At 42.9% G+C, this 15,623-nt stretch overlaps 1 protein-coding gene across 1 annotated transcript in view; it reads right to left on the bottom strand.

Moving 5' to 3' along the window:
• Positions 1-15,623, bottom strand: part of ADAMTS12 (ADAM metallopeptidase with thrombospondin type 1 motif 12) — a 393,027-nt gene that overhangs the window by 41,204 nt on the left and 336,200 nt on the right. Inside the window, 1 exon segment of the mRNA XM_082836323.1 lies at positions 1,898-2,071. Coding sequence (XP_082692449.1) covers positions 1,898-2,071 — 174 coding nt within the window.

Genomic DNA, 15,623 nt, shown 5'->3' with positions numbered 1-15,623 from the left:
CACCAGGCCCAGCAGACATGGAGGCCTAAGTTCAAAGCATGGGAGTAGCAGGTACTTTATGTCCTCCAGAGCTGGACAGGGAAGGAAGCAGAAGAGGGGACAGTGGTGGTTTTTGCCCCAGAAAACACCAGGTATTGAACCAGGGCCTCAGGAATCAACATGGCTGCTTGACCCAGCAGACAGTAAGAAGCTTGAGGGGGCTCAGTCTTCCAGGGTTGAACACTAATTCTGTATCCTACACTTGTGGTTCTTTATCTTCCCTTCCTTGGCATGTGGTAAGTTTCCCCCCAAATACTTATCGACTCACTCTTTCTCCTCAGTTCGCTCTTTGCTCCATGTCCACTGGACTAAATTCTACAGTAGAAAGAGTACAGGCATGAGAGTCAGCCTTAAGCTTGAATTTAATACTCCACCATTTATTTTCTAGTTGTATGACCTCATGTACGCTTCTTAACCTCTGAGTCTCAATTTCTTCACCTATAAAGTGGAATTAATAAGGCCTAACATCCAGGTTGTTGTGATAATTAAAACAAGTATTGTAGGTAAAGTGTCCAGTGTATGGACACACTCAAAATGTGCTGCATTCTTTCTTTCCCTCTTCTTTCCACCATACATGGGTACAGCTGGGGGTATTCTTTTTTTTTTAAGCTACTGAGGCCAATGGGCAAATGAAATCATTATATCTCACCAAGGAAGAGTAATTTGTTTCCATGTACTGAAGTAGGACAAAGACGCAGCAGAGCCTCAGCCCTCACAAAACAGGATGGACACACACACACACACACACACACACACACACACACACACACAAAACCTCTTTTTATTTGTGTAAATGAGGATCTGGGCATTTAACTGAGAGGTGGAACTCTGAAATTAAATACTGTGTGTGGAAAGGATCTGACCATTGCCCCCAGCCCCACTGCAGAAGCCTAAGAGGGGCATGTGGTGATGCTCTGTCCTAAATGTCTCTCACCACAGTGGTACACGTACATCTCCCCAGAGGGACCCCGATTCCCCAGTATATCCATTGAGACTAGGTTGTAATAAACCATTGAGCAGTCACAGTTTAAAGCACACAACATAGCCTTCAAGTTGCTGGACCTGCCCAGCCTCCCCACCTGTCACCGAGCAGGACCCTATGGGGCTTTCCCAGAACAGCCTCGACCCCTCACCTCATCATGTTCTCCACCTGCCTCTTGTCTATAGAAATACTTTAGCCTCCTAGGCCTTCCCCGATCTCCAAAGAGTAAATTTAATCAGCGAGGTGAGAAAACTCAGAAAGGAAAACAGTCAAGCAAGACAAAATAATAATAGTTTAGCTATTAAACAAAGCCAAAGACCTTTAGTTCCTCCTCAAGGACTATAGATAATATTCTGAGCCACATCTTTTGAGCTGTTTTGCAGAGACTGAAACACCCACCAGGTGGAAGAAGTTAACTGTATGGTGCCCACAAGCACGTAGACCTCAGATGGGTTGGAACCAGAAGGCTCGTGATGCTGATGTTGTTGACTCCCCATTACCGCACCACCAACCAATCAGAAGAATGCCCACAAGCTGATCACAACCCCCCTCCCTCACCCTGTCTTTAAAAACGTTTCCCTGAAAGCCTTCGAGGAGTTCAGGCCTTTTGAGCACTAGCTGCCCTGGACTCCTTGCTTGGCGCCTGCAATAAACGCTGCACTTTCCTTCACCACCACCTGGTGTCAGTAGATCGGCTTTACTGTGTATGGACAAGTGACCCAAGTTTGGTTCAGTAACACACCCAGTGAAAGGTGGCTGAGTGGAGGCCTGGCGCTGGATTGATACACGTGTGGTCTTCCCCGACATCTAGACTCACAAGGTAACACAGAGATTCATGGTTGCCAGGTTGTCCAGATGGTGTACTAGGCACCGTACCTGGCTCCAAGGCTCCACCTGCCACTCCTCGCAGGGCTCCAGGTTACAGCTCATGCTCAGTGGAGGAGGAGGGCCAGCCAGGAACTGGCAGTGAAATGGCCTCAGGCTGCGGTGGTCCCGGTCCACACACTGAATCTCCCGGATCTGGAAGCCCCCGCTGCAGTTTCTGGAGCACTGTATGGAGAGTGAGAGAAAAGGGGACACCTCAGTCCTTGGCATCAGACCGTCCACGCCCGGATTCCCAGGGGTTTCACAAAGCATCACGAAGTTCCAGGCTTCCAGTCACGAAGAGGGGTTAGTAAACTGTCTTCCCTCAGAAAGGGAGTCACTTGAGCAGTTCCCCAAGAGGGGCCTCCCAATGTCAGAAAATGCAGGTGTGGAAGGGTGAAAATCGGGTGAAAAGTTCAGTTCTGTCACTCACTCATAGTGAGCCCTTGGGCGAGCTGCAGAAACATTCTGAGCCTCAGCTGTCATATCTGTAAACTGGGATAGTAACCTTTACCTATGGGGCTGTTGTGAAGATTACAGCCGCAGGGGTGGGCTTGGGGTGAGGCTGGCACAGCAGTGGGTGGATGTTCCCTAAGATGCCTGTGTTCATTTGAGGCAAACGGAACCGCTGTTGGGGGAGCCCTCTGCAAAGCCACAGCCAACTGTCCCTCAAAATCCTACCGAAAATCCATTTTCTCCCTGAGTGTGAATGCAGGTTGGGTTACCTTGTTTCAAGGGAAGGGCCTCTATAAGGAAAATAAACTGAATAACTGCTCAGTGGTTTGATTCAGGGAGTGGGCCAACCCTGTCCTTGCCCCTACTGCCAGGTTTCCCCCTACAGCATCATCGCCCACCATCCTTCCTTCTATAGCCTCCATCACCGAGGGTTTTCTCAGCGCTTGCCTGCAGCAAGCCCTTACAGAGGCCGCCCTCACGCCCCCTGCCCTGTGCCCGTACCTTGCGCAGCGGCCCCTGCACCCTGCTCTCAGTAAAGGGCACTGTTCACTCGCAGGCTGCTGATTTCCTTAAGATCATGATAAACATGGCTGAGCCTGGGTCACCTAAAACCAGAGTTTACGTGGCCTATTCTGGAGGACTTCTTTGGTTCACTCTCTGACCTCTTGGATTCTGGAAGCTTCTCCATCCCCCACCTAATTAGATTTTACTTAATCGTAACTTGAGCTTCCAAGACTTGGTCTGCCTACAGTCTGTGTAGAATGCTAGTGCCATCAGTTTCCCTTCAGCTTGTCTTGCCTGTGCATCCTAGTCTCTCAAGGTCCTGGCCTGTCTTGTCACTGCCCACACTCAGGTGGGGACCCGAAGTAGGTGGCATGGAGCCTGATCTCTGTGCTCCTCAGCCCCTCTCCCCCAGATTCTCCGTGGATTAACAATATGTCCTGTGGTCCTTGTGTCCCAAATATTCCTTCCTCCACCCTTCGCATTACTTGCTACTGCCCCTCTTTTAACTTAGCATAAATGTCACCTTCTCTGCAAGGCCTTCCTTGAATACCTTCTCCAAAGGATACCTATCCCTCTTGTTATTTTTCTCAGATCCTTCCTTGTTTCCATCAAAAGAACTTGAAATGTGAAACAACTTTTATTTATTCTGTCCATCCTTTCTATTAAACTATCACTGCCCTGAAGTTGGAGGCCTGTCTGCCCTGGTCACCATTGTGTCTTGAGCATCTAGCATGGGGCCAGGTGCAGCATAGATGTTCCCCACAGCTTGCTGAATGAATATATGAATTCTGAGAAAAGAGCAACTGGGGGCTCCCAGTGGAGAGAGATCTGTGGTCGCTATAAAGAGCATCCTTCTTCAGCCTCTCAATCCTTCCATTGATGATCTCATTACAGTCTTGGCTGACAAAATGCACCACCACCAAGGTGTGCGCATTGCTGTAAGGTATATTTTCATCTGGCCCTCTCTCTCTACATGGTAAAATATCATGCTTTCTGGTTATGGTGGCATAATCATAATTGTAGGGTTGTGGATGGTGAAAGAAAATTCCTCAAAACCTTTCAGTAGAGGTATATCCCAAAATACTGATCCCCATCCTTCTGCCACCAGGCAGATTGCACAAGTCACCTGACATCAAACCTTGGGCTGTAACATAGAAGATGTGGGCCCATATGACAAGGGGGCAGATTGATGCTCTAATGCTACCATAAATCAAGTGTGTTTAGCTTCTCAGAAATAAGGAACACTTGCCAGACAGCCCCCGCAAAAGCAAATTCAAAACTTCATTTGCCTGCCATGCTGTAAGTACACAGAGAAAAAAGTAACTGCCAATTTAAAATCAGTCACAGAACAGGAGCTTCTGGGTTGGTGAACACATGGAGGTGCTGGGAGAGTGGTGTGCCTGAAGAAGGCATGGGAACTCTGCTCCCATTCCCCGTGCCTTGCCCTATGCATCCCTTTCATCTGGCTGTCCCTGAGTTATATCATTTTATGATCAACTGCGGATCTACCATGTGGATGACAGGGTCTTGGTGCTCCGACTGGGGGTCAGGCCTGTGCCTCTGAAGTGGGAGAGCCGAGTTCAGGACATTGGTCCACCAGAGCTCCCAGCTCCACGTAATATCAAACGGCGAAAGCTCTCCCAGAGATCTCCACCTCAACGCTAAGACCCAGCTCTACTCAACAACAAGCAAACTACAGTGCTGGACACCCTATGCCAAACAACCAGCAAGAAAGGAACACAACCCCACCCATTAGCAGAGAGGCTGCCTAAAATCATACTCAGTTCACAGACATCCCAAAACACAACACAAGATACGGTGCTGCCCAACAGAAAGACAAGATCCAAACTCATCCACCAGAACACAGGCACTAGTCCCCACCACCAGGAAGCCTACACAACCCACTGAACCAACCTTAACCACTGGGGTAAGACACCAAAAACAATGGGAAGTACGAACCTGCAGAATGTGAAAAGGAGACCCCAAACACAGTAAGTTAAGCAAAATGAAAAAACAGAGAAACACACAGCAGATAAAGGAGCAATGTAAAAACTCACCAGACCAAACAAATGAAGAGGAAAGAGGCAGTATACCTGAAAAAGAATTCAGAATAGGGAGAGTAAAGATGATCCTAAAATTGGAAATAGAATGGAGAAAATACAAGAAACATTTAACAAGGACCTAGAAGAACTAAAGAGCAAACAAACAATGATGAACAACACAATAAATGAAATTAAAAATTCTCTAGAAGGGATCAATAGCAGAATAACTGAGGCAGAAGAACAGATAAGTGACTTAGAAGATAAAATAGTGGAAATAACTACTGCAGAGCAGAATAAAGAAAAAAAGAACGAAAAGAATTGAGGACAATCTCAGAGACATCTGGGACAGCATTAAATGCACCAATTTTCGAATTATAGGGGTCCCAGAAGACAAAGAGAAAAAGAAGGGGACTGAGAAAATATCTGAAGCGATTATGGTTGAAAACTTCCCTAATATGGGAAAGGAAATAGTCAATCAAGAGCAGAGAGTCCCATACAGGATAAATCCAAGGAGAAACACACCAATTCACATATTAATCAAACTATCAAAAATTAAATACAAAGAAAAAATATTTAAAGCAGCAAGGGAAAAACAACAAACAACATACAAGGGAATTCCTATAAGCTAACAACTGATCTTTCAGCAGAAACTCTGCAAGCAAGAAGAGAGAGGCAGGACATACTGAAAGTGATGGAAGGGAAAAACCTACAACCAAGATTACTCTACCCAGCAAGGATCTCATTCAGATTCGATGGAGAAATTAAAACCTTTATAGACAAGCAAAAGTTAAGAGAATTCAGCACCACCAAACGAGCTTTACAACAAAGGCTAAAAGAACTTCTCTAGGCAGGAAACACAAGAGAAGGAACAGAACTACAATAACAAATCAAAAACAATTAAGAAAATGGTAATAGGAACATACATATCGAAAATTACCTTAAATGTAAATGGATTAAATGCTCCAACCAAAAGACATGGATTGGCTGAATGGATACAAAAACAAGACACATACATATGCTGTCTACAAGAGACCCACTTCAGACCTAGGGACACATACAGACTGAAAGTGAGGGGAAGGAAAAAGATATTCCATGCAAATGGAAATCAAAAGAAAGGTGGAGTAGCAATTCTCATATCAGACAAAATAGACTTTAAAATAAAGACTATTACAAGAGACAAAGAAGGACACTACATAATGATCAAGGGATCGATCCAAGAAGAAGATATAATAATTGTAAATGTTTATGCACCCAACATAGGAGCACCTCAATACATAACGCAAATGCTAAGAGCCATAAAAGAGGAAATCGACAGTAACACAATCATACTGGGGACTTTAACACCCCACTTTCACCAATGGACAGATCATCCAAAATGAAAATAAATAAGGAAACACAAGCTTTAAATGATACATTAAACAAGATGGACTTAATTGATATTTATAGGACATTCCATCCAAAAACAACAGAATACACCTTCTTCTCAAGTGCTCATGGAACATTCTCCAGTATAGATCATACCTTGGGTCACAAATCAAGCCTTGGTAAATTTAAGAAAATTGAAATCATATCAAGTATCTTTTCTGACCACAATGCTATGGGACTAGACATCAATTACAGGAAACAACCTGTAAAAAATACAAACACATGGAGGCTAAACAATATACAACTTAATAACCAAGAGATCACTGAAGAAACCAAAGAGGAAATCAAAAAATACCTAGAAACAAATGACAATGAAAACACGATGACCCAAAACCTATGGAATGCAGCAAAAGCAGTTCTAAGAGGGAAGTTTATAGCAATACAATTCTACCTCAAGGTACAAGAAACATCTCAAATGAACACCCTAACCTTACACCTAGAGCAATTAGAGAAAGAACAAAAAAACCCCAAAGTTCACAAAAGGAAAGAAATCATAAAGATCAGATCAGAAATAAATGAAGGAAACAATAGCAAAGATCAACAAAACTAAAAGCTGGTTCTTTGAGAAGATAAACAAAATTGATAAACCATTACCCAGATTCATCAAGAAAAAGAGGGAGAAGACTCAAATCAATAGAATTAGAAATGAAAAAGGAGAAGTAACAACTGACACTGCAGAAATACAAAGGATCATGAGAGATTACTACAAGCAACTATATGCCAATAAAATGGACAACCTGGAAGAAATGGACAAATTCTTAGAAAAGCACAACCTTCCAAGACTGAACCAGGAAGAAACAGAAAATATAAACAGACCAATCAAAAGCATTGAAATTGAAAATGTGAATAAAAGTCTTCCAACAAACAAAAGCCCAGGACCAGATGGCTTGCCAGGTGAATTCTATCAAACATTTAGAGAAGAGATAACACCTATCCTTCTCAAACTCTTCCAAAATATGGCAGAGGGAGGAACACTCCCAAATGCAATCTATGAGGCCACCATCACCCTGATACCAAAACCAGACAAAGATGTCACAAAGAAAGAAAACTACAGGCCAATATCACTGATGAACATAGATGCAAAAATCCTCAACAAAATACTAGCAAACAGAATCCAACAGCACATTAAAAGGATCATACACCATGATCAAGTAGGGTTTATTCCAGGAATGCAAGGATTCTTCAATATATGCAAATCAATCAATGTGATAAACCATATTAACAAATTGGAGAAAAACCATATGATCACCTCATAGATGCAGAAAAAGCTTTCAACAAAATTCAACACCCATTTATGATTAAACAAAACCCTCCTGAAAGTAGGCATAGAGGGAACTTACCTCAATGTAATAAAGGCCATATATGACAAAACCACAGCCAACATCACTCTCAATGATGAAAAATGGAAACCATTTCCACTAAGATCAGGAACAAGACAAGGTTATCCACTCTCACCATTATTATTCAACATAGTTTTGGAAGTTTTAGCCACAGCAATCAGAGAAGAAAAAGAAATAAATGGAATCCAAATCAGAAAAGAAGAAGTAAAGCTGTCACTGTTTGCAGATGACATGATACTATATATAGGGAATCTTCAAAATGCTATCAGAAAACTACTAGGGTTGATCATTGAATTTGGTAAAGTTGCAGGATACAAAATTAATGCACAGAAACCTCTTGCATTCCTATACACTAATGATGAAAAATCTGAAAGAGAAATTAAGGAAACACTCTCATTTACCATTGCAACAAAAAGAATAAAATACCTAGGAGAAAACCTACCTAAGGAGACAAAAGACCTGTATGCAGAAAACTATAAGACACTCATGAAAGAAATTAAAGATGATACAAATAGATGGAGAGATATACCATGTTCTTGGATTGGAAGAATCAACATTGTGAAATGTCTACACTACCCAAAGCAATCTACAGAGTCAATGCAATCCCTATCATATGACCAATGGCATTTTTCACAGAACTAGAACAAAAAATTTCACAACTTGTGTGGAAACACAAAGACCCCGAATAGCCAAAGCAATCTTGAGAAAGAAAAACGTAGCTGGAGGAATCAGGTTCCCAGACTTCATACTATACTACAAAGCTACAGTAATGAAGACAGTATGGTACTGGCACAAAAACAGAAATATAGATCAATGGAACAGGACAGAAAGCCCAGAGATAACCCCACACACATATGTTTACCTTATTTTTTATAAAGGAGGCAAGAATATACAATGGAGAAAAGACAGCCTCTTCAGTAAGTGGTGCTGGGAAAACTGGACAGCTACATGTAAAAGAATGAAATTAGAACACTCCCTAACACCATACACAAAAATAAACTCCAAATGGATTAAAGACTTAAATGTAAGGCCAGACACTATAAAACTCTTTGAGGAAAACATAGGCAGAATGCTCTATGACATAAATCACAGCAAAATCCTTTTCGAACCACCTCCTAAAGAAATGGATATAGGGCTTCCCTGGTGGCGCAGTGGTTGAGAGTCCGCCTGCCGATGCAGGGGACACAGGTTTGTGCCCTGGTCCGGGAAGATTCCACATGCCACGGAGTGGCTGGGCCCGTGAACCATAGCTGCTGAACCTGCGCGTCCGGAGCCTGTGCTCCTCAACGGGAGAGGCCACAACAGTGAGAGGCCCGGGTACAGCAAAAAAAAAAAAAAAGAAAAAAAGAAATGGATATAAAAACAAAAATAAACAAATGGGATCTAATGAAACTTAAAAGCTTTTGCACAGCAAAGGAAACCATAAACAAGACCAAAAGACAACCCTCAGAATGGGAGAAAATATTTGCAAGTGAAGCAACTGACAAAGGATTAACCTCCAAAACTTACAAGCAGCTCATGCAACCCAGTATCAAAAAAACAAACAACCCAATCCAAAAATGGGCAGAAGACCAAAATAGACATTTCTCCAAAGAAGATATACAGATTGCCAACAAACACATGAAAGAATGCTCAACATCACTAATCATTAGAAAAATTCAAATCAAAATTACAATGAGGTATCACCTCACACCAGTCAGAATGGCCATCATCAAAATTCTACAAACAATAAATGCTGGAGAGGGTGTGGAGAAAAGGGAACCCTCTTGCACTGCTGGTGGGAATGTAAATTGATACAGCCACTATGGAGAACAGTATGGAGGTTCTTTAAAAAACTAAAAATAGAACTACCATGCGACCCAGCAATCCCACTACTGGGCATATACCCTGAGAAAACCATAATTCAAAAAGAGTCATGTGCCACAATGTTCATTGCAGCTCTATTTACAATAGCCAGGTCATGGAAGCAACCTAAGTGTCCATCGGCAGATGAATGGATAAAGAAGATGTGGCATATATATACAATGGAATATTACTCAGCCATAAAAAGAAACGAAATTGAGTTATTTGTAGTGAGGTGTATGGACCTAGAGTCTGTCATACAGAGTGAAGTTAAGTCAGAAAGAGAAAAACAAATACCGTATGCTCATACATATATATGGTATCTAGAAAAAAAGAAAAGCGTTCTGAAGAAACTAGGGGCAGGACAGGAATAAAGACGCAGACGTAGAGAATGGACTTGAGGATATGGGGAGGGGGAAGGGTAAGGTGTGACAAAGTAAGAGAGTGGCATGGAGTTATATAAACTACCAAATGCAAAACAGATAGCTAGTGGGAAGCGGCTGCACAGCACAGGGAGATCAGCTCGGTGTTCTGTGACCACCTAGAGGGGTGGGATAGGGAGGGTGGGAGGGAGATGTAAGAGGGAGGAAATATGGGTATATATGTATATGTATAGTTGATTCATTTTGTTATAAGACAGAAACTAACACACCATTGTAAAGCAATTATACTCCAATAAAGATGTTAAAAAATAAAATAAAATCAGCCACAGAACAAATGCAGAAGCATGCTAATAATTTCCACACAAGCAGCCATTTATCTGACAAACAGATTTCCAGGAAATAATCCATGGTTAAAACAGGAGGGCTCTTTATTAGGAAGAGGAATTTTCTAAGACATATGTGTACAATGGGGTTTTGTTTTCTTATTTTTCATTTGTTGCTACTATCTGTTATTCCTAGATTTTTGAAATTTGCATTACCTTTTTGTCAAAGAGTACATTCACATTCAGTGGGAAATGAAGTTTATTAATATGGTGAAGTAAATAATAAGGGAAGATACTAAATCTGTGACTCTTCTGTTTCATTTTCAGAAGGGCCTCTGATTCAGTTAGCAGGAGTGAAGTGGCAGGATATAACTGTTTTGCCTTTGTTTGCTGAATGCCAATTATCATATTCATTTTCTTATTGCCCTAAAGGAGGGTTATTTGTATTCAAGTTTACCTAACCTGGAGTCTGTGGACCAGACTGAGGACAGGAGCCAGACTGAGGAGAATGGAAAGACTGGCTAATGCCCAGTTGTGTCCAAACAGGCCTAACCATTTTCTGCTTCTCACACGAGTCTGTTTAACTGATGTGATCAGCAAACCAGACTGAGTTAGAAAGAAAATTCCTCTTAGCTTACAGGAGCCCCTGGCAGAGAGAAAATGAAATCACCACCATTTCTTCCTTGTGTTGATTCTAATTTATGGAGTCATCCTGACACACTTTCCACGTTAGACTGCTACCAAGTGTTCAGATGAGTATAATAAAGTTAACCAACGTGGGATTGGGAGGTCAGCAGATTGCATTCAAGTACGACCCTGACACCAAGTGGCTACGTGACTTTACCTGTCTAAGCCTCTGTTTCTCCATCGGTATTAAAAGGAGGATAAGCTGGATGGTTAACTTCTCCCAGCATTCTAGAGTGATATGTGTCTGGGATCACTGGACTTGCATTCTGCTTTGATTTCAGAATACTTTCTTGCTCTCCAAGTACTAAACCAGGATATGGAAATAATTCTTTTCTGTTCCTTTCCTTATGTTAAACAGATTCATAAGACCCTTAAGATCAAATAATTCATTCTAAAAATTCTGTGTTGAACAGCACCCAAATTCATCTGTCCGTCTTCCCCCCACCCCATTCCCACTTCACTTCCTCCCTGTTATTGGGCACTTAACTATATTCCAGCTCCTGTATCCCAATCTAGCAGAAGGAAGAAGTCATGTAATGAGTAGAAGTCGTAAAGATTATATGTCAAAAGTCGTTCATGATCTAGTGAGGGAACAAAGGAGGAGGCGGTCAACTTCACCTGAAGAAGCCAGGCAGGGCTTGAATGGAGGAGCCAAAGCTTGAGCTGAATCATGTAAGATGAGTAGATGCTCACTCAGCAGGCAAAATAGCGCAGGGGACATTCAAAGTGGGGGTAATGGCATATATGGGCGCAGTGCCATGAAGCAATAAGGCTTGTTCAGGAACATGTCCATCAGAATGCTAGAGCAGCGGGAAGGGGTGGACAAAGAGAGCTGGGCAGGGGCCATGATAGAGCCTCACGGTCTGGAAATCAGTCCTCAGCTAGAGTCGTCTTGACTTCATGCTTTCTGTGGTCCTAATGGTTTCCATTTGATTGCCGTTCTTTTCTCTACTTGTGGATTCCTTCATCTAAAACACTTGGGGCTTCCAAGAGTGGGTAACAGTTTAGATGTACAACGAAGTATATCAAGAGAAAATAAATGCAGTGATTTTGAGTGTATTATTCACCTTCCAGCTGGTCAGTTTTTGCTTTCTGGGCACAAACGCTCCCCTATAACGTGCAGTTCTGTTTTGACTTTTGCACATCGGGCTTTGATGTATGTTTCTGGGAACACGTTATGTATGAGAGTCAGGGACTGTATTTAGCAAGACGGGGCTCTTTCTCTATTTTATTCATTTGTAAAAGTTCAGATCTAAAAAAAATGTAGCACTGAATATTATGAAACTCAAGGCCATAAGAAAAGGCTGCCACTTTTATTTTCCAAAAAAAAGCTACAGGTAATAAGGTCAGCTACTGCTAAAATAAAATTGCAACACTACCTAGGTGGGAAGACAGAGCATTCCAAGGAAACGTAAAAATCTTTGATTCATTTCAGAAATAATCAAGATCTGTCAGACTTAACTACAAAAAGTTATTATCATTCTAAGAAAGATAATAAAGTTTACAAAACTGCAGGAGGTACAGGCAAAATGTTCAATCAGGAAGTGTGTGGGGCTGTGAGGATGCATAGCTTTGGTTTCAAACCCAGGTGAAGGTTTTTCAAGTTCATCTTTGTCACTTACAGCATTTCTTCCAGCACAAGAATCACTTATTTTCTTATGCAAATTTTATGTTCTGTAATTGGCATGTGTCTTACAACTGATGTACATATTTACTGTGTAGTGTTTCCGTTCTTTCTGAAAGGCTGTCATTAAATTGATGACCCGTCCCCCAGTTGACAGTTTCTCAGAACTGAGAGTATTAGTACTAGCTGATCATGTGTTAGTGACTTAAACTCTCCAAGCCTTCATTTCCTCAGTGGGAATTATAAAGAAGGTCGTTTATTGGATAAAAATAAAACTGTTTACCTAGAATTCTTGTGCAGTGTCGGGCACTTGGTGATATTTGGCGAGTGCCAGGATGCAAGGTAGGTCCTCCAAAGCTCATGGTTCACCTTGTCTGCCTAGTCCTGGGGAGTGGAGACCTGATGGATGGACAGGACTTACTCCACTGCCACCTTTCCACAACACCCCTGCCCCAAGTCCAGGAAGCCAGAAGTTAGCAAACACCTGAGAACTACTCCTAACCTTTACCCAGAGCTCAAAGTTTGCCCAAGGCTTCATCTGAACAGTCTTCTACCATTTACAAAGCTGTTGCACACACACTCTTTTGATCTGTACAACTTTATGAGATTAGTAGACGCCGTAGGATCCCCTTCATTTCTTTAGAATACTAAATCTCCTAAGAGGTTGGAAGAAAGGACCAGCGTTCTATGCCGGTGACAAAGTGGAGCTGCCAACCCAGACGTGTCTGATCCCAGGCCCAGTGCTGCTTCCAGGATTCAATTCTGCAGAACTGCGTTTTCTCAGGTACACCTCGGGGACAAACGTGAGGACTATGCCCTGGAATTTGTTTCAGACAGATCAATGCATGAAGAAGAAGCCACTCCAAAAAAAAAACAACTTCTAGACTTTTTAAAGGTAAAGATCTGAATGTACAGGCTCATTGCACTGCCACATGTATGAGAAAATGTCCACAGCAGTTGGAGATGAGTGGTGCTCGGAACAGAAGCCCGTTAAACAGCTACAATTCAGACAGCAGTGGGGAGTTGCTGCTGAGTAACCCGGGGCCTCTGGTGTGATCCCTGCGGGTTCAAGGGAGGCTGCGGAATACCCTTAGTCCTACAAGATTAAAGTGCCTCTGGACGGGGTAGTGGTCAGTGGGATAATGCAGAAAGATTCATGATCAAATTAGAATTCTTCCCTCGGAGAAAGTATTTGTGAAAAGGTAAACCATCAAGTTGGCAGAATCTAAACCCTCTGGATAGTTAAAGGCAAAACCAGGGGGTCCATTTTCCTACTCTAGGGTTTGGAGGTTGGCCACTGAGTAAGTTTAAGAGTCCCGGTAGAATAGTGAAACTAAGGAGGCCTTCAACTATTTCCTAGTGTATGATTTGGACTTTAGACATGCATAGGAACTGGTTAATAACGTGGTAGTCCAAAAGCTGTATCATTCAGTCACCAAAAATTTAAGATAAAATTTAAATCAACATTCCTAGGAAAAATGGAAGTCATGTATTCAATGTCCCCGATGATAGAAAAAACAGAAGTCAGGGCAATTGACTATCAGTAGTTAAATAGTGTCTTTGACATAAGGTTTATCTATTATCCTGAGAGAGGAGATATTTTCCTTACTGATAGGAATGGAGTCACTTTGAGGGTCTGAGTTTAGATGGGTGGTTACCACATTCTGGAAGAACTTGGTGATGTGTCAGAGACAGCTTCTACAAAACACCAGGAGTCTACAGGGGTTAATAAATACATCTACAAGCCTCCCGGCCATGAGAGAGAAGAGACCCAGAGACAGACACGGAAGGGATGAGCTGGCAGAGCAGGGCTTTCTTTAGGGGGTCTGACCCCAGAGAAGAGCTACCGAATCTCCCATGCAGGCTTTTATATCAGCTAGAATTCCTAGACTTTTACAGTGGAGGGAACTTTTTAAAAGTGTGAGCTATTTCACACATCTGTCCTTTCTATGAGCCATGTAATTTCCAAGGAGAGGATTGGTCCCAGTGATGGGAAAGTGGAAGTTCAGGACTTGGTCAACATTTGGCACGGTCAGGGATAGAAATGTTGCTTGAGATTCTTCTGGATATGGAAGAGAACTTGTAGCCAGACATTTAGTCCTTTTTTGATCTTGAGTTTGTTATGAGTTGGAAGAGAAAGAAAAAAGAACCAGCATTTGTTGCTGAAAGAAAAATGGTATGAAAACAGAAAAAGGGAGGTTGGCAGGCATCAAAGAAATGCGTGGTGATTTTCTCAGGGAGTCACACTACTTTCTGTCTCTTGCCAAAGATCAGAGCCTTTCTTTGGGAAAAGGGGCCTAATGCAGATAAATGACATTCCATGCTCCTGTCTGTCAGATAAGTCTGCCAGGAGAACCAGAGACATCCAGTGGGACACCTCATGGCCCTGCTTGTCTGGGGATGTGAGCTTTCTACAAGATGAGGGCGCTAACCATCTAGAGGGGATGCCAGCCTCCCCAAATTTCTGGGTAGCTCTTTTCCCTTCTGTGTCAAGGCCATCAAGGGAAACTGGCTCCCCAGAGAGAAGACAGGAGCCTGCAGGGTGTCTTACAGGTGGGTGCGCTTCACAAACAGAAGGTGTAGGCACAGCTCATACCTCGCACCCCTTCTGCCAAGCAGCTCTTAACTCCACCTCTGACCAACGTCTTTACGACCTGGCTGCATCTGTATCCCCCAGGGGCTGGCTCAGTCCCATCAGGGTGACAGGCAGGTCGGGCCTGATTGGTGCCCAGAAGAAACAAGCCTGACTAATCCTAAAACCTGATAAAGCCTTTCACGAGGGACTATGCAGGCAGCACAGAAAAATGAGTAACCACAGCTAGATTAGCAAGGACAGGAAAATTGCACTTCCGAAAGATCAATATAGGGCATACACTTTTGTTTTGTTTTGTTTTTTGCAGTACGCGGGCCTCTCACTGTTGTGGCCTCTCCCGTTGCGGAGCACAGGCTCCGGACGCGCAGGCTCAGCGGCCATGGCTCACGGGCCCAACCGCTCCGCGGCATGGGGGATCTTCCCGGACCGGGGCACGAACCTGCGTCCCCTGCATCAGCAGGCGGACTCTCAACCACTGCGCCACCAGGGAAGCCCAGGACATACACTTTTAAAGACCAA

Source organism: Leucopleurus acutus (assembly GCF_964270905.1).
Source record: "Leucopleurus acutus genome assembly, chromosome: 3".
NCBI classification, from domain to species: Eukaryota; Metazoa; Chordata; class Mammalia; order Artiodactyla; family Delphinidae; genus Leucopleurus; species Leucopleurus acutus.
This window is presented reverse-complemented; position numbering and strand designations above follow the sequence as displayed.